The sequence below is a fragment of the Neovison vison genome, chromosome 11 (assembly GCF_020171115.1).
Source record: "Neovison vison isolate M4711 chromosome 11, ASM_NN_V1, whole genome shotgun sequence".
In the NCBI taxonomy this organism is placed as follows: Eukaryota; Metazoa; Chordata; class Mammalia; order Carnivora; family Mustelidae; genus Neogale; species Neogale vison.
The window spans coordinates 6,001,114-6,015,894 of NC_058101.1; the positions used below are offsets into that span (position 1 = coordinate 6,001,114).

Genomic DNA, 14,781 nt, shown 5'->3' on the forward strand with positions numbered 1-14,781 from the left:
ACCGTCCCCAAGAGCCGCAGGCCTCCCCGCAGGTGCGTCCGAAACATGCAACCTCGTTCCTTAGCGAGGAGGGAAAATAAAACTTTCTCTACAACAGAGGAGCGGACGGCTGCGTAACCTGTCGTTTTCGGATGCCAGCGACCGTTTCTAAATGACGGATTTTAAAACCTTCTTTCCGGGTGGATGAAACGTCACCACCCAGGCCTCCCGGCAACGGCAGTGGTGCCGAGTTTTCCAAAAGGAGGAACGCGGTCCGCTGAAGGCCTCACCCTGGGCAGCACCGGCTGGGGAGGGCGGGAGGTGCCCCCGGTCGGCTCTACTCTACCTGTCACCTTAGGAAATGTGGGCTCTCGTGCCACCACAGGCCAAGAAGTATAAAACCTTACGTACGTTAAAAAGGGGGCGCATCCCCAAAAGAGCAAAACAGAATTTGAAACTATTAGAAACACGAAGTTAATTTTCAAGGTGGAGGCATAGCGAGTGAATAAGTGAGCATCTCTTTCTAGAACCATTTTCTCCCTGCAACAAAGCCAGCTCTGAAGGGGCACACAGGGGACCCCGGTATCGCCTCCGGCCACGTGAGAACACGCAGTCTCCCATTTGTCTCCAAGTGCTGCTCCGGTGACCATCTTCCTGTGTCCTCTCCAGCCCAAACTGCCCCCGGGGCCCTCAGGGGCGGCGTGGGGGTCCCCTCACCTCCACACCCAGGCCTCCGACCAGCAGCTGCCTTTGGCGTTCAGGTGGGGAAGTTGTAGAAAAGGTTCAGAACCTACCCAAAAGTATGTGCCATTGTCAGGTATGAAATCTGGTCACTGCTGTGCACCAAATGAAGTCTAATTCTAGTACTAATACAAGAGAATGTATAAATAAGGCTAAAATAGAATGTACACATATTTTGTGTGAACTTGAAAGGCATTATACAACGCTAAGGCCCGAGGTTGGGATGAAAATAACCTAAAATGATCGAAAGGGCAAGGAGAAACCTCCCTCCCCGGGAAGTCTGTCCCTACACAGACTGTTGTCCAACGGAGGCACAGTGCGGAGCAGCTCGCGTGGTTTGTGTGGCTTCAAGGCACGTCCAGGGCGCCGGGCATCTCCTCGGAGCGCTGCTGGTCTTCTAAAAAGATCTTAGACGACGTGGACCTTCATGCACACGAGTGCTTCAGGGTAAGATAAACTTGACTCTGGGTCTCCTACGCTTGAGTCGGCAGCTGTTTCATCCGTACCTACGGATGTGAGCCCACACGTGCGTGCACCCACTCACACTCACACGCCGACACGCTCATCCACACATTCACACACGCACACACTCACACACATGCACACACACACTCGCACACACTTTATCCCGGGCGAGTTCAGGTCGGCAGTGGACGAGGCTCCGCGCCTTCCCATCCGGCCGCACCGGCGGAGCCGAGTCCGGGCCGCACCGACCGTCCCGGCGAGTGGCCGCGGCTCCCGGCGCGCACCGTCCCGGACGGGGTCGCGGTGCGGGCAGCGGTTCCGCTCAGACTCCGTCCGGCCTGACTCGGTCCCGCCTGACTCGGTCCGGCCCCGGGGCTCCCTCGCTGGCGTCTGGACCGACCGTTAAGCTCGCAGCGCGCTTCGCCCACGCCGTGCCGTCGCCCAGGGAACGCGCTTCCTTCTTCGGCCTCTTCACGCGTGTCCCGCGGCTCCGCGGCCGGGAGTCCGCGTGTGCGGGGGATGCGAAACCGTCCGTGGTCGGGGGGGGGGGGTGCGAGAGCATCGGGACATCGGGCGACGCCCGTCGGGGCACGCACCCCACGGTCCGGCCCAGCCGCTGCGCAGCCCCGCCCCGGCCTCTGCCCGCCTCGCGCCCCGCAGCTGCCCAGCGCGTCCCCCAGAACCGGGAACCTGGCCCCCAGGGTCAAGACTAAGAACCCCGACACCCGTCGCGGCGGCCCCGTCGCGGGCCCGAGAGCCCCACCCGCTCAGCAGACGCGGGACGGGGGCGCCCTGGGCTGGCCGACCCGGGAGGCCCGTCCTGCCCCTGCGCCACGCCGGCCGCGACCCGGGACGCCCCGCGCTGGTGCGGACGGGCCGGCGCGAGAGGCCGAGGCCGGCCCGCACCCTCCGCGGGACCCAGGCGGCCGCCGCTGCCGCTGCGCCGGGAAGCGGCGACCCTAGGAGGACCCGACCCGGGGGCACGTGAAATCGAGGCTGTGTCTCAGATACTCTTTCGTGTGCTTTGAGGATGGGGGCGGGGGGCGTCTGGACGGGAAGGTGGACAGATCCACAGTTCACCAGTCGCACTTAGGGGAAAACGCGGTGGCCCCTAGCCGGCTGTCCCGGTCTTCCCCTTCGGAAACAAGACCTTCGGTGACTGGCGTATCAGGCCGCGCCACACAGAAGAGAACGACCTTAACCACGGTCCGTCCAGGACGCCCTCATCAAGTCTCGAGGACCGGCTCCAGAGAGCACTGAAGAGAAACGGACCGTCTTCTCCAGTCCTAGCGCTGGTGCAGAAGACGCCGCCGGGGACGGCAGGTTCCTCCACCCCGACCGCGTGCCGTGCGGTCCGGTTTTACACGTTAGGTCTGTGCACCCTTTACGCACACTTTAGAAACCTGTACCATCTTCCCTGCACTGTAGAGAACAGACTCGCTTTTATCTTTCTGGTAACAGACCAGCTTCCAGTCTGTAAATGGGGAAAGCGGAAACATGCAAGAGGAATAAATGGTTAAGAGGGCCCCGGAGCGTGGGGGACACCCGCTTACTTTTTCTTATCCTTGTCCTTCTTAGTTTGCTGCGCCCCCGCCTGCTGCGTCTGCGACTGCAGGAGCTGAGCGGCCGCCTTCTTCTTCTGGAAGTTGCTCACCTCCTCCTCCAGCTCCTTCTTCTTGTCCTCCACCTTCTTCTTCTCTTCCTGGTGGGTCCGCTTCAGGAGGTCAAACTTCTCATGGAGCTGGAGAGGAAAAGAGGGGGGCGAGCTGGGTGAGGGAGTGACGGGTACTGCTGGAGGCCACGTGCATCTGTTCAAAAACAACGGCGGGTCCGTGTTGCTGCACCTGCGATGGAAGCGCGGTCCTGCACTGCTGGTGGGGGGGTGGGGTGGGGGGCAGAGAGCGACCCTCCAAGCCCTGCGACGCACCCTTCAGACTTGGACGCCAGGACACTGAAGGGGATCCTGTTCATTCTTACTGATAATAAAATACATGGTCATTGCAAGAAGCATAAAGAAGAAAAAAATTATCCACGCTCCGAACTAGCAATTTACCTGGATTTCTGGTCCTTTTTCAAAGTGTGTAATATACACTTACTTACAGACACACACAGTGATACAGACACTACAGGCTACTGGAATAGTAAGAATCTGTTGGGAGGTTTCTGGCAAATTCCTTCACAAATCAAATTTAGAAAATTATCACGAGGCAGAAACAAAAGCGAGGAGAAAGGGAGGGAGGGAGGGAGGACAGAAAGAAGAAAGAAAAAAGCTCTTACTAGGTAATTTTAGATTTCTATCCGGCTTCCACTTGGTACCTATAGCCAACAATAAGCCAGGATCAACTTTGCTCGGCAGCAAAACCATACCGAGGGCTTAGCTACTTAAACAGCCACTGAAGTTCAGTTGTCTTGATAAAGATTACTTTAAAGGGAGCGACGAGGAAACCGTGCGATGCAGAAGTGTACAAGCCCGAGAGACTCCCGATGAGCCGCGGATTCGGGGAGATTGTCGCCTCCCCCGCCCGCCCCCGTCTGTGGGATGCGTGCCACAGTGGAAATCTGTGCGAACTTCCAGCAGGCGGTTAACGGGGCCTGGTCACGGGCAATGACACGGAGCCTCGAGGCCCTGGAGCAGCGAGCGTGAGCCCCCCCAGAAGGGGCCCACAGCCCGACCCGTCACCCAGCAGCGGGCACCTGGGGCCCCTCCACGGCTTGGCTCACCGGTTTGGCGGAGAGAGTGTAATAATGGTCCCAGAATCCCAACTCTTCCATTGCAAGACTTAAAACTGAGGAAATACAGAGCTACAGAGAACACGGGACCTCACCTGGAGACCTAAGGTCTAGTTCTAGTTTCAGCTGCGCTACATACTAGGTTATGTGACTGCAGAGATCATCTAACCTCCAGGCCTCAGTTTTATCATCTGGAAAATGGGGCTGAGAATACCTGACCGGCACTTCCTTGCCACGTCCGTCTGCTGTTCGTGTGCTAAGACACATGCGGAGCGCACGCAGGAGCGCACGGAGTTCTGCAAACAGGGACGTGTCCGTCACACACCTTGCTGACCTGTCCCCGCCCCGAAGGAGACAGGCGGCTTACCTCTTTCTCTGCCTCTTTAAGTTCCGCTTCCTTCTCCTTCACTCTCATCACAAACATCTGCCTCATCTCTTCTTCTTTCTTCTGAAGTTCTCCCAGAAATTCGTTCCTTTTCGCTTCGTAGGTCTCCTGAAGACTGTTCAAAAGCCACAAACCAAGGACAATATTGTGAAGTTGAACAGGAAATTCCAGCGCATGTAATTCCTACTCGTTGCTTCCCAAAAAAGAGATGAGGCAGGGGCGCCTGGTGGCTCAGTGGGTTAAGCCTCTGCCTTTGGTTCAGGTCATGATCTCAGGGTCCTGGGATCGAGCCCCGCATCGGGCTCTCTGCTCAGCGGGAAGCCTGCTTCCCCCTCTCTCTCTGCCTGCCTCTCTGCCTGTTTGTGATCTCTCTGTCGAATAAATAAATAAAATCTTTAAAAAAAAAAAAAACACAGATGAGGCTACCACCTCCTGTATCAAAGGACACGTAACGCGGCACACTCCGTCCTCCGTTCAGTCACGCAGTGAGGACAAAGACAAGCCCACGGAGAACCGGAGCCGAGTCAGCGGCGCGATCCGGCTCTCCACGGGTGACTCTCTGGCCACGCTTCCCCCGAGTGTCTTTGCAGAGGCGACGCCTGGGCTGGGCTGGCCGTAGCTCCCAGATCGGCCAACAAGGCAGGCACCAAGCAAGAGGCAGAGTTTTAGGGCATGAAGGCCGCACAGCATGGCGGAGAGCACGCACTGGCACTAGAACCCCCCAGCAGGGTCTGGACTCGGGCTGCAGCAGCTCAGCAGCCGGTCTGGGGAAGGGCACTGTCCGAGGCCTCAACGTCGTCTGTAAGAGGCGGATACGGCGACCCTTACCTCCTCCGGAGAGGATCATGGGAGTGACACGGGGGCCGAGCGGGGACAGCATTGGACACACCACCAGAGGCAAACCCCACCCTTCTCCACACACCCCCTCCACTCCCCCATTCAGAAAACAATGCCGTGACCCACCTAAAGAGACAACCATCTATCTACGGATGTTACAGAAAACTGCTACAGATCTCTGGAGAGAACCAAGCTCGTTCTGTGAGCTGACACTAGAGTCAGGAAGAGGCGGTATTCTGAGATGAGGAAGGGGCAGTTTGGGCAGGGACTGCTGGGAAAAGGGCAGGGGAGTCTCGGGAGAGGAGAAGCAGGAACAGGAGGGGTCCAGACCCCACTTAGGTCCAATCCCCTCCCGCTGCGGTCCCGGGAAGGGAGACGGGGCCCAGAGGAGGCGCGCTGCTCTGGCTGGGCTGACTGCGGGGCAGCAGGTGGCAAAGCTGGGCCCAGGGGACAGCAGGTACACAGGTACACAGGTGGACCGACACGGAGATCCTGCCCCAGACAACTCTGAAGGGCGGCAGGTTCAAGGACACTAGCAGCGACGGCCTCGGCTTTGCGGCCTCCGAGGTCCTCCCCAGGCTTTCCCGCAGCCGGCTACTGGGCTCCCCCGGCTCCGGCTTCTGTCTCTCTCAGCACAGTGTCCTCGGGGGACGCGGCCCCTTCCCAGCCTTGGCTTTAGAGGTCATTGTCTGCTTTGAAAAGAGGGGCTTGGAGGACAAAGAGAGACACGGGATGCTGGAAGGGAGGGACGGCTCCATCGCGCACCTGCAGAAACCCTCCGCTTTGAGAATCACACTCACCCCCCTCAGCGCACCCAAAATTCCCGCGGGAAAAACATCTCAGGGCGGCCAGGAGTGAGCACTCGGAAGAGGACGTGCCGGGAGCCACTGGACCAGCCGCAGCTTTTGCTTTTCCTGAACTGCGGCATCTTTCCCGCGGGCCCCCGCACCGCAACCCCCGCCCCTTCAGGGCGGTCGGTCCCAGGCTCACCGGCAAGTGCCCGGCAAGTGCCCGGGAAGCCGGAGGCTCCTCGGAGGGGGAGTGCGAGCCCTTTTCTCAGCAGGGGTTCTCCGGAAACGGGAAACCCAGTCGATCCCGCTTTCCTCTCTGCTCAAAGCCGGCTCTGATGCTCGACGGTCTTCGCTCGCACCGAGATGGGCACCCGGAGCGTAAGCGAGTGGATTTCTGGGACGAAACACTTCCAGTGTTCCCAGTAACCAAAGGGACGGCGAGCGGTTTGAAAGGTCTACTTCTGTCTACTTTTTTTTTTTATGCAGGGAAAAGAGTAAACGTTTGGATGTGTATTTATAATATATACTCCCCCATTTCATTATCAAAAAGGAAACCTCAGTCCCCTAATACTTTATTTTTTGCTTTTGTTTTCCTTGCCTGAGGAGACCGATCTACAGAATGTTGCTACGGCCAGTGGGAGAGAAACCGCCTGTGGTCTCTTCAAGGAGCTTATGGTTTCGGGTTTCACATTTAGGCCTTTAATCCATTTTGAGTTATTTCTGTGTGTGCTGTAAGAGCGTGGTCCGGTTTCATTCTTTTGCCCGTGGCCGTCCAGTTTCCCCAATACCATTCGTTAGAGACTCTTTTCCCATCACATATTCCTGCCTCCTTGGTCATAAAGTAGCTGACCACGTAAGTCTGAGTTTTTCTGGGATCTCTACCCTGTCCCGCTGATCGATGTGTCTTTTTTCATGCCAGTGTGTTGGTTACTACAGCTCTGCAGTGGATCTTGAAATCTGGGACTGTGATACCTCCAGCTTTGTTTTTTCTTTCTAGACATGTCTTCTCAGGCAAGGGAAATAAATAGTACTGGGACTACATCAAACTAAAAAGCTTTTGCAAAGCAAAGGAAACCACCAACAGAACTAAAAGTCAATGTAGTGGGTGGCAGAAGATATTTGCTAGTGAAGTGGCGGATAAGGGGTTAATAACCAAACTATATACAGAACTCGTACAACTCATCACCAAAAACATCCAATTGAAAAATGGGCAGAGGATCTGAACAGACATTTTTCCGAAGAAGATATCCAGATGGCCAACAGACACATGAAAAGGTGCTCCACATCACTCGGCATCAGGGAAATGCAAACCAAAACCACAGTGAGATCCACCTCATGCCTTTTCAAATGGCTAGTATCACAAAGTCAGGAAATAACGTGTTTGTGGCGACGTGGAGGAAAGAGAACCCCCACGTGCTACTGGTGGAAATGTAAACTGGGGCAGCCACTCCGGAAAAGTGTGGAGGGTCCTACAAAATTAGAAATACTGTATAATCTAACAATTCTTCTACTGGGTATTTACCCAAAGAAAACAAAACTATTAATTTGAGAAGATCTATGCACCTTATGTTTTTTTCTTTTAAAGATTTTATTTATTTATTTGATAGAGAAAGATCACAAGTAGACGGAGAGGCAGGCAGAGAGAGAGACAGAGAGGGAAGCAGGCTCCCTGCTGAGCAGAGAGCCCCATGCGGGACTCGATCCCAGGACCCTGAGATCATGACCTGAGCCGAAGGCAGCGGCCTAACCCACTGAGCCACCCAGGCGCCCGCACCTTATGTTTTTTGAACTTTATTTACAACAGCCAGGATAGGGAACCACCTAAGCATCCATCAGTAAGTGCGAGGCCAGGGAAAACGTGGCATATACCCACAGTGGAGTATTACCCAGCTATGAAGAAAGAATTAGGTCTTGCTGTCTATGACAAGATGGATGGACCTAGAAAAGATTACGCTAAGTGAAATAAGAGAAAGACAAATGCCATATGATTTCACTTATATGGGGAATCTAAAAAATGGGAGAGATGAATGGGGCACGTGTGTGGCTCGGGCGGTGAAGCGTCCCACCCATGGTTTTGGCTCAGGTCATGATCCCAGCTCGTGGGATCGGGTTCCAAGTCGGGCTCCACCGGGTTCCATCTCACTCTCTGCTTGAGATTCTCTCTGCCTTTCCCTCTGCCCCTCCCCCTGCTCTAAGTGAATTTAAAAATCTAAAAAAAAAAAAGGCAAATGAATTTACAAAGTAACAAAAACCAACCAGACTCTTAAATACAAAGAACAAACCGGTGGTTGGGGGATTGGGGCGAGGTGACGGGTGAAATAAAGAGGAAGATGGATATAAATAAAGGAGGACAGGGACGGGTCAGGTTTGTACCAGCTGTCAAATAAATCAGTCATGGAGACGGAAAGTACACCACAGGGGATCCAGTCAATGACACTGCAGTAACGCTGCCTGGTGACCACACTTCTCCTGGTGAGCACTGAGCACTGGACAGAATTAACCGCTAAGCCGTACATCTGCAATCCACAGACTACTGGATGTCAATTATATGTCTATGCAAAAATAAATGTAGTGAGGGCATAGTGAGATGTCCAAACAAAACGAGGAAACCTTAGGCCAGAAGAAATGGAAGCAAATGGGGAGCGGGAGATGCGGGGGTGAAGCTTACGTCTGCGAGTCAGAAGGCCTGGATGACATCTGCCACCACTCGGAGCCCCGGAAGGCGGGGAGGCCAGGCAGTCGCTGGACGCAGCTCTGCCAGGCCTTGCAGAAGCCCGGCCGGACCGCCCAGCAACCCGGCCTCCTGGTGGGCTCGCAGGAGGGATTTTTATAAAAGCCGGAAACAGAGACAGCAGAGGAGGAAACAGCCTTTCCCAAGGAACTGCAGCCCTAACCTGTGCCGACACACCTCACAGCGTCTCCCCACCTGAAATCCCCACCGAGGTGTCGTGTGGGCCAGGACGGACAAGTCAATCCCCTCCTGCGCAGAGGCGGCGAATCTGGCCTGGGAGGCCCCCCCCATCCACTCCGCCGCCAAAGTACTCAATGCCAGCCCCCCCAACCCCGGTCCTGACCCGGACGGGGCCTTTCTGGGCCGCTAATTCTCCCCTTCACGTCGTGCCTCCCTTCATCTCCACCCACTGATGACGAGGGAAGACACACAAGACGGCTTCTGGAAGTTACTCCCTCTCGTCCTCATGAGTGGCTGCCACCACACTGAGCCACGGAGGGCAGAAGAGCCCTGGGGAGGGAGACCCCGCGGGCAGCCCCAGCGGAGAACGCTGCAGTGAGCGGCCGGGGCCGGACTCCGTCCTCTGGGAGGGGCCGGTCCAGGGGCCGGTCCAGAGCCGGGGCTCACCTCCCCCTCACAGGGCCCTGGGCAGGTGGTTTACACTCTCGGTGCCTTAACATGCTGACTTGTAAAACGGAGGATCATGACACCGACGACATGACATGCGTCAGCTGAGATCATGCCAGTGACGCGGATCCCAGTGCCTGGCTATTATGCTGCTAACGTGTCCCCGCCAGGTCCCTCTGCCACCGGTATCTTTTAAGATTATTTATTTGAGAGCGCAAGTGAGGGAGCGTGTGGGTGTGTGCACCCATGCGGGGGGAAGGGCAGAGGGCGAGACCCTGAAGCGGACTTCCCACTGGGCACGGAGCGCACCGCGGAGCTCAGAGCTCGATCTCACAACCCCGAGATCATGACCTGAGCCGGAACCAAGCATCGGCATTGAACTGCGCCACGAGGCGCCCTACTGCAGTAAGCATTTCCGCGATGCACCAACACGCCGCTCAAGCCCCTGGGAGCGGGTTGCGGGGTGTGTTCACACCTGAAAGGCTTGCTGTCGGGGTCCGTGTCCTTGAAGCCCATCTCCTCCAGCTTGCAGCGCCGATACAGCTCGTAATGGCGGGTGTGAGTCTGCTCCCGCAGGTCCTCCATGTTCACGCGGATCAGCATCTCCCGCAGCTTCACGAAGTCACAGTGGTTTTCGTTCTCAACTGCAGGACAGGGCAGGGTGGGGGTGGCTATGAGCAGGGACGTCCCTGAAAATCTGAAGTGACACTCTCCAGAGGTTTACCACCTTGGCTCCTGAAACCTCTGGTCTCAAGGCCAGCTGCGGACCCTCTACGGGGTTCACCTCACACCTGCAAGACGGCCAACGGCGCGGGCCGCAACACCGATGACCACGGTGACCGCCGGGGGCCTGCCCCGTGGGAGGGACCTTACAGATACGGTCTGCACCCTTCAGGAGAATTCTGCCCGGCAGGCGTCGGGACTCTCGTCTTGCAGATGCAGAAGCAAGGCTGAGCTAGGCACGCTGACCTGCGAGGTAGCAGGTCTACATTCAAACACCCCGACATCTGGCTGCAAAGCCAGGTCATGTCCACCCCTCCGTGGCCCCAGGAGGAATACAAGGCAGTTTTTACATACCACTTCATTTAATTTTTATCAACACTAGGAAAAGTTTTATTGTAGAGAAAACAGGTAAAACTCATAAAAATTGTCATTTTCCTAGGGATCCCAAAGGTGTAATCTCTTCTCACTCCTCAGATTTATGGCCTTTATTCAGAACAACAGAAAAGGAGGACTGATAGGGCTTAAACCAGTGAAGGAACTTTCTGCAGTGATTCTACTTGACCTCTAGCACTGGGCATCTTCCTCCAAAAGGCACGAGGGCAGCTAACACAGTCCTTGCCCAACACAGCGACCTATGGGAAGCTCCTTTAGGTCAGAGACTGGGGGCATGTCCCACAGTGCCAAGCACAGGTCAGACAACCTCAAAGTTCTCCGATATGCAGTCAGGTCACATTTCACTGGGAGACAAGTTTTCCCGAGATAACGGAGAAACAAGTACCCTCTCGTTTACAAGAAATGTTTAGTAGTTTTCTTAACTTGGCTGCTGAAAGACGGAGAAAGGGGGTGAAATTGCTGGGGCGGCTCTCTCCTGCCAGGAGCGCACAGTGACTCAGCCACACGAGCCCACACTCTTGAGGGGCTGCCTCGGTGGCGCGAGGTCCCTTCTCCCCACTGGCCACCCACCTGGCCACCATGTCTTGCTTCCTCGCTTGACAACTGCCTCCAGTACAGCCCTGCCGCCCCCTCCCACCTGCAGCCGAGCACCCCCACAAACACGGCAGGGAGGGGAAGATGAGGACGGTCGCCGCAGGGGTGAAACAGGAAGACTCCCCTCCCCGTAACGTGCACCTACCCTGCACCACACCCCAGGGGTACTGCCTGGCCTTGGCCATCTTGTTGCCGATCTTCACCTCTTCCGTGCTGCCGACCACTGCGAATGGGAGATGGACCTGGGAAGGGACAGAAGCCCAGAGATGAGTCACCTTCTCCAGCACCGACCCCTGCCGCAGGCCTCACGGTGGGGGGTGGGCACCAGGAGAAAACAGGGAGGGGGGAAGGAGAGGGGCAGGGCTCTCTGCAGGTTGGTGGGGTCCCCACCCTTTCTACGACGGGATCTGGGATCGGGAACAGGTGACAGGAGCCAGCAGCGGGAGGAGTCTCTGCCCCACACAGGAAGCTGCGGACACGGACCGCACCAGACCACAGCCACGAACACTGTGGCCCCTGAGCACCCGAAATGGGGCTTAGGGGGTTAAGACACAAGTTTTATTTGACTTTTTATTAATTTACATTTAATTTAAAATGGAAGATAAAATATTTTTCCATTAAATAAAATTCTATTGTTTGGGGACTGCACTTCTTTTCTTTTTTTTTGCTTCAAACGCAAATCTTCTAAAAAAAGAACCAGTCTGCTTGATGTGGATGCAAACACAGATGAAAATTATCTTTTTGGGACTTATTTCATATTGAAAAACTTTGGAGTACGTTAGGAGCAACTTGAGTATTCATCCAAATTGGAATGTGCTGTAATTATAAAATATACATTGGATGTCAAAGACTTACTGTGAAAGCATCTCATTAATTTTTGTATTGATTGTAAGTTGAAATGATAATATTTTGAATATAGTCAGTTAAGCTTTTAAATTAATTCCACCTTTCCTTTTACTTTCTTTTTTATAATGCCACTTCTGCCACATTTTTTTTTTAAAGATTTTATTTATTTATTTGACAGAGAGAAATCACAAGTAGATGGAGAGGCAGGCAGAGAGAGGGGGAAGCAGGCTCCCTGCTGAGCAGAGAGCCCGATGCGGGACTCGATCCCAGGACCCTGAGATCATGACCTGAGCCGAAGGCAGCGGCTTAACCCACTGAGCCACCCAGGCGCCCCTGCCACATTTTTTTTTAAGATTTTATTTATTTGACAGTCAGAGATCACAGGTAGGCAGAGAGACAAGCAAAGAGAGAGGAGGAAGCAGGCTCCCTGCTGAGCAGAGAGCCTGATGCAGGGCTTGATCTCAGGACCCTGGGATCATGACCTGAGCCAAAGGCAGAGGCTTTAACCCACTGAGCCACCCAGGCGCCCCTCTGCCACATTTTAAAAAAGATTTTATTTATTTTGAGATAGAGAGAGAGCGAGAGAGAGACAGAGGGCACATGAGCAGAGGGGGAAGGAGAAGAAGGGGAAAAGAATTCCAAGCAGACTCTACACTGAGCACAGAGCTGGACATGGGACTAGATCTCATGACCCTGAGATTGTGACCTGAGCGGAATCCAAGAATCCAATGCTAAACAGACTGAGCCAGCCAGGCACCCCACCCCCCTTTTACCTTTTTAAATGTGATGACTGGAAAGTGTTCAATTACTTGTGTGACTCATATTTCTACTGAACAGCACGGCTTTAGATGGCCACTGCACAAATTTCCCATTAGAATGTGTTTTAGCCCAAATTACTGGCCTAAGGCTTGCAGCCCAGACTCCTCTCAAGCAGAGGTGGCGTTAGAGACACCAGACCACCCCCCGTTGACTCATGCGGTGGCTCTGCCTCTCCCGGGCGCTGGCAGGGTGAGGGGTCGTCAGTAAACCCACCTCTTCCCTACGAGCATGTCAGAGCACGAACATCTGACACGGCTGTCCTGAGACCGATGACCGCGCGCTCCTTGAGCCGCTGCCCTTCTACTGCAGACAAGCTGAGAAAGACAAGCACGTTTCCAAGCCCGACCCTCTCCCACAGAGGGCACAACCCTGAGCCCGGCTGCCCAAGTGGGGTTTCACTGATGCTCAAGCTATTTCTACTTTCTGGTTCATCCCACGCTCTGGAGGGAGGAAGCACATTCTCAGACTGAGTCTGCAACTGTGACGTGCTCCCTGGAGCTGCGGCGCAACAGGGCCCTTCGGATCGACATTTTGGGGTAACGACCCAAGAAAACTGCTTTCTCCGCTCACCCTGAGCGACAAAAGCAACCACCAAAGAAATGTGTTTCTTACCCATCTTGTGAGATTTCATCACCCCAAATTGTTTGCAAAGGAGAACCTAAGTGTGGGGCTCGAACCCATGACCTCGAGATCCGGAGCGGTTCGGTCTACTGACTGCGCCAGCGGGGCACACTGCAACGGGGAGCCTAGAAAGACCGTTTCTTGTGGAACAAGGTTCATCCGGGACCGTCAGCTCCATTAGCTGGATACAGACAGAAACACCAAGATCCACGGCTGTTTTCTTTCCGAGAAATTTAACACAGATTCAGGGGCACGACCATCCAAAATGATTTAAAAGGACGGGGAGGGGGACAGAGAACACGAGATGACACTCGCTCCCGTTTTCTCCCGACTCCTGCACTGACCTCCCAGGCCGCCGCCCTGCAGCAGAGGGGCTCGGGGCTAACGCGGCGCGAACTTCCCACGACGATGGGTAATGCCAGCTCGTGGTTCAGCAGCTGCAGGGCCCGAGACGGCCCGGGCTGGGGCCTCCTCCCCACGCGAGGCAGTGGGAACAGCTCCCACCCGCCGGACTAGCAGCTGCCGCGCGGCAAATGCTCCACAGATGTCAAGAACACCGGGGGCGGCAATCATTCCGCAGCTCTAGGTGCCCACGACCGCAGGGCTCCGGGCACGGAGACACCGACACGCTGCCCGCTTCCGTCCTGCTCAGGGACGGCTCTGCCGCAGCTCTGCCAAGGGCACGGGCACGGACTCTGGTCCACCGGGACGGGAACGGGCTCCTGCGCCCTGTGCTTGCTACAACGCGGGTCCGGACGGCCAACCCCTCACTGCCCTTCCCCCACTCGCTTCAGCTCCGTCTTCCGAATAGGGACAGTCACACTCGCTTAGGACGACCTTCCTTTCACAGCCCCTCAGGCCATCTCCCCAGGAAGCATCTCCAGTTTCCAGGAGTTCCAGAGCCTTTACTATCCTGACCCCAGGAGCGTGGCCACCGCCGTGGGTCTTACAACTCAGAGGGTGACCAGACTGGAGCAGAGTGGGGCCCGGCTCCCTTCGCTTTCCTGAGCTCCGACATTTGAAATCCACACAGCAGCCCGGAGAGGGCAGGAGCTGCACTGGCTTCCAAAGTCCTAGTCACCTCGGCAGTAACTTAAGGAAGAAATTCCTCCCCGAACGGTAACAGTGGTATACAGAAAAGTCTGCGAGCTGAACTGATGAAAGAAGAAGGAGATTTATGGACTAACCCTGTTTTCCTACATTATGACGGCAGACGACACAGATGCGAGGCCCGGGCTGAAGTCTCAGGGCTGCTCTTAGCTTTGACCAAGTCATCTCCCTCTCCAGGTGGGCGGCGGGAAGGTCTAGCACGGGCGAATGTAAGAGATAAGAAGGCAGAGTGTGGCTGCCTAGGGCTGGGATGGCTAGAGGGCTGCTGGCTAAAAGCTCCACAATTTCTTCTTTGGGGTGATGAGAACGTTCTAAACTGATGGCAGAGATGGCTGTACAACTCTGAAAATACTAAAAACCACCGAATTGCATGCTTTAAATGGGTAAAT

At 55.3% G+C, this 14,781-nt stretch overlaps 1 protein-coding gene across 7 annotated transcripts in view; it reads right to left on the reverse strand.

Annotated features, from left to right (window-relative positions):
• The window catches only part of SEPTIN11 (septin 11), an 87,422-nt gene that overhangs the window by 5,207 nt on the left and 67,434 nt on the right, over positions 1–14,781 (reverse strand). For all 7 annotated transcript variants that reach the window (XM_044224628.1, XM_044224624.1, XM_044224622.1 and 4 more), the window contains exons 6-9: positions 11,142–11,238; positions 9,762–9,930; positions 4,283–4,415; positions 2,739–2,926 (exon numbers count right to left, since the gene is read on the reverse strand). In XM_044224628.1, coding sequence (XP_044080563.1) covers positions 2,739–2,926; positions 4,283–4,415; positions 9,762–9,930; positions 11,142–11,238 — 587 coding nt within the window. The remainder of the gene's footprint in view (positions 1–2,738; positions 2,927–4,282; positions 4,416–9,761; positions 9,931–11,141; positions 11,239–14,781) is intronic.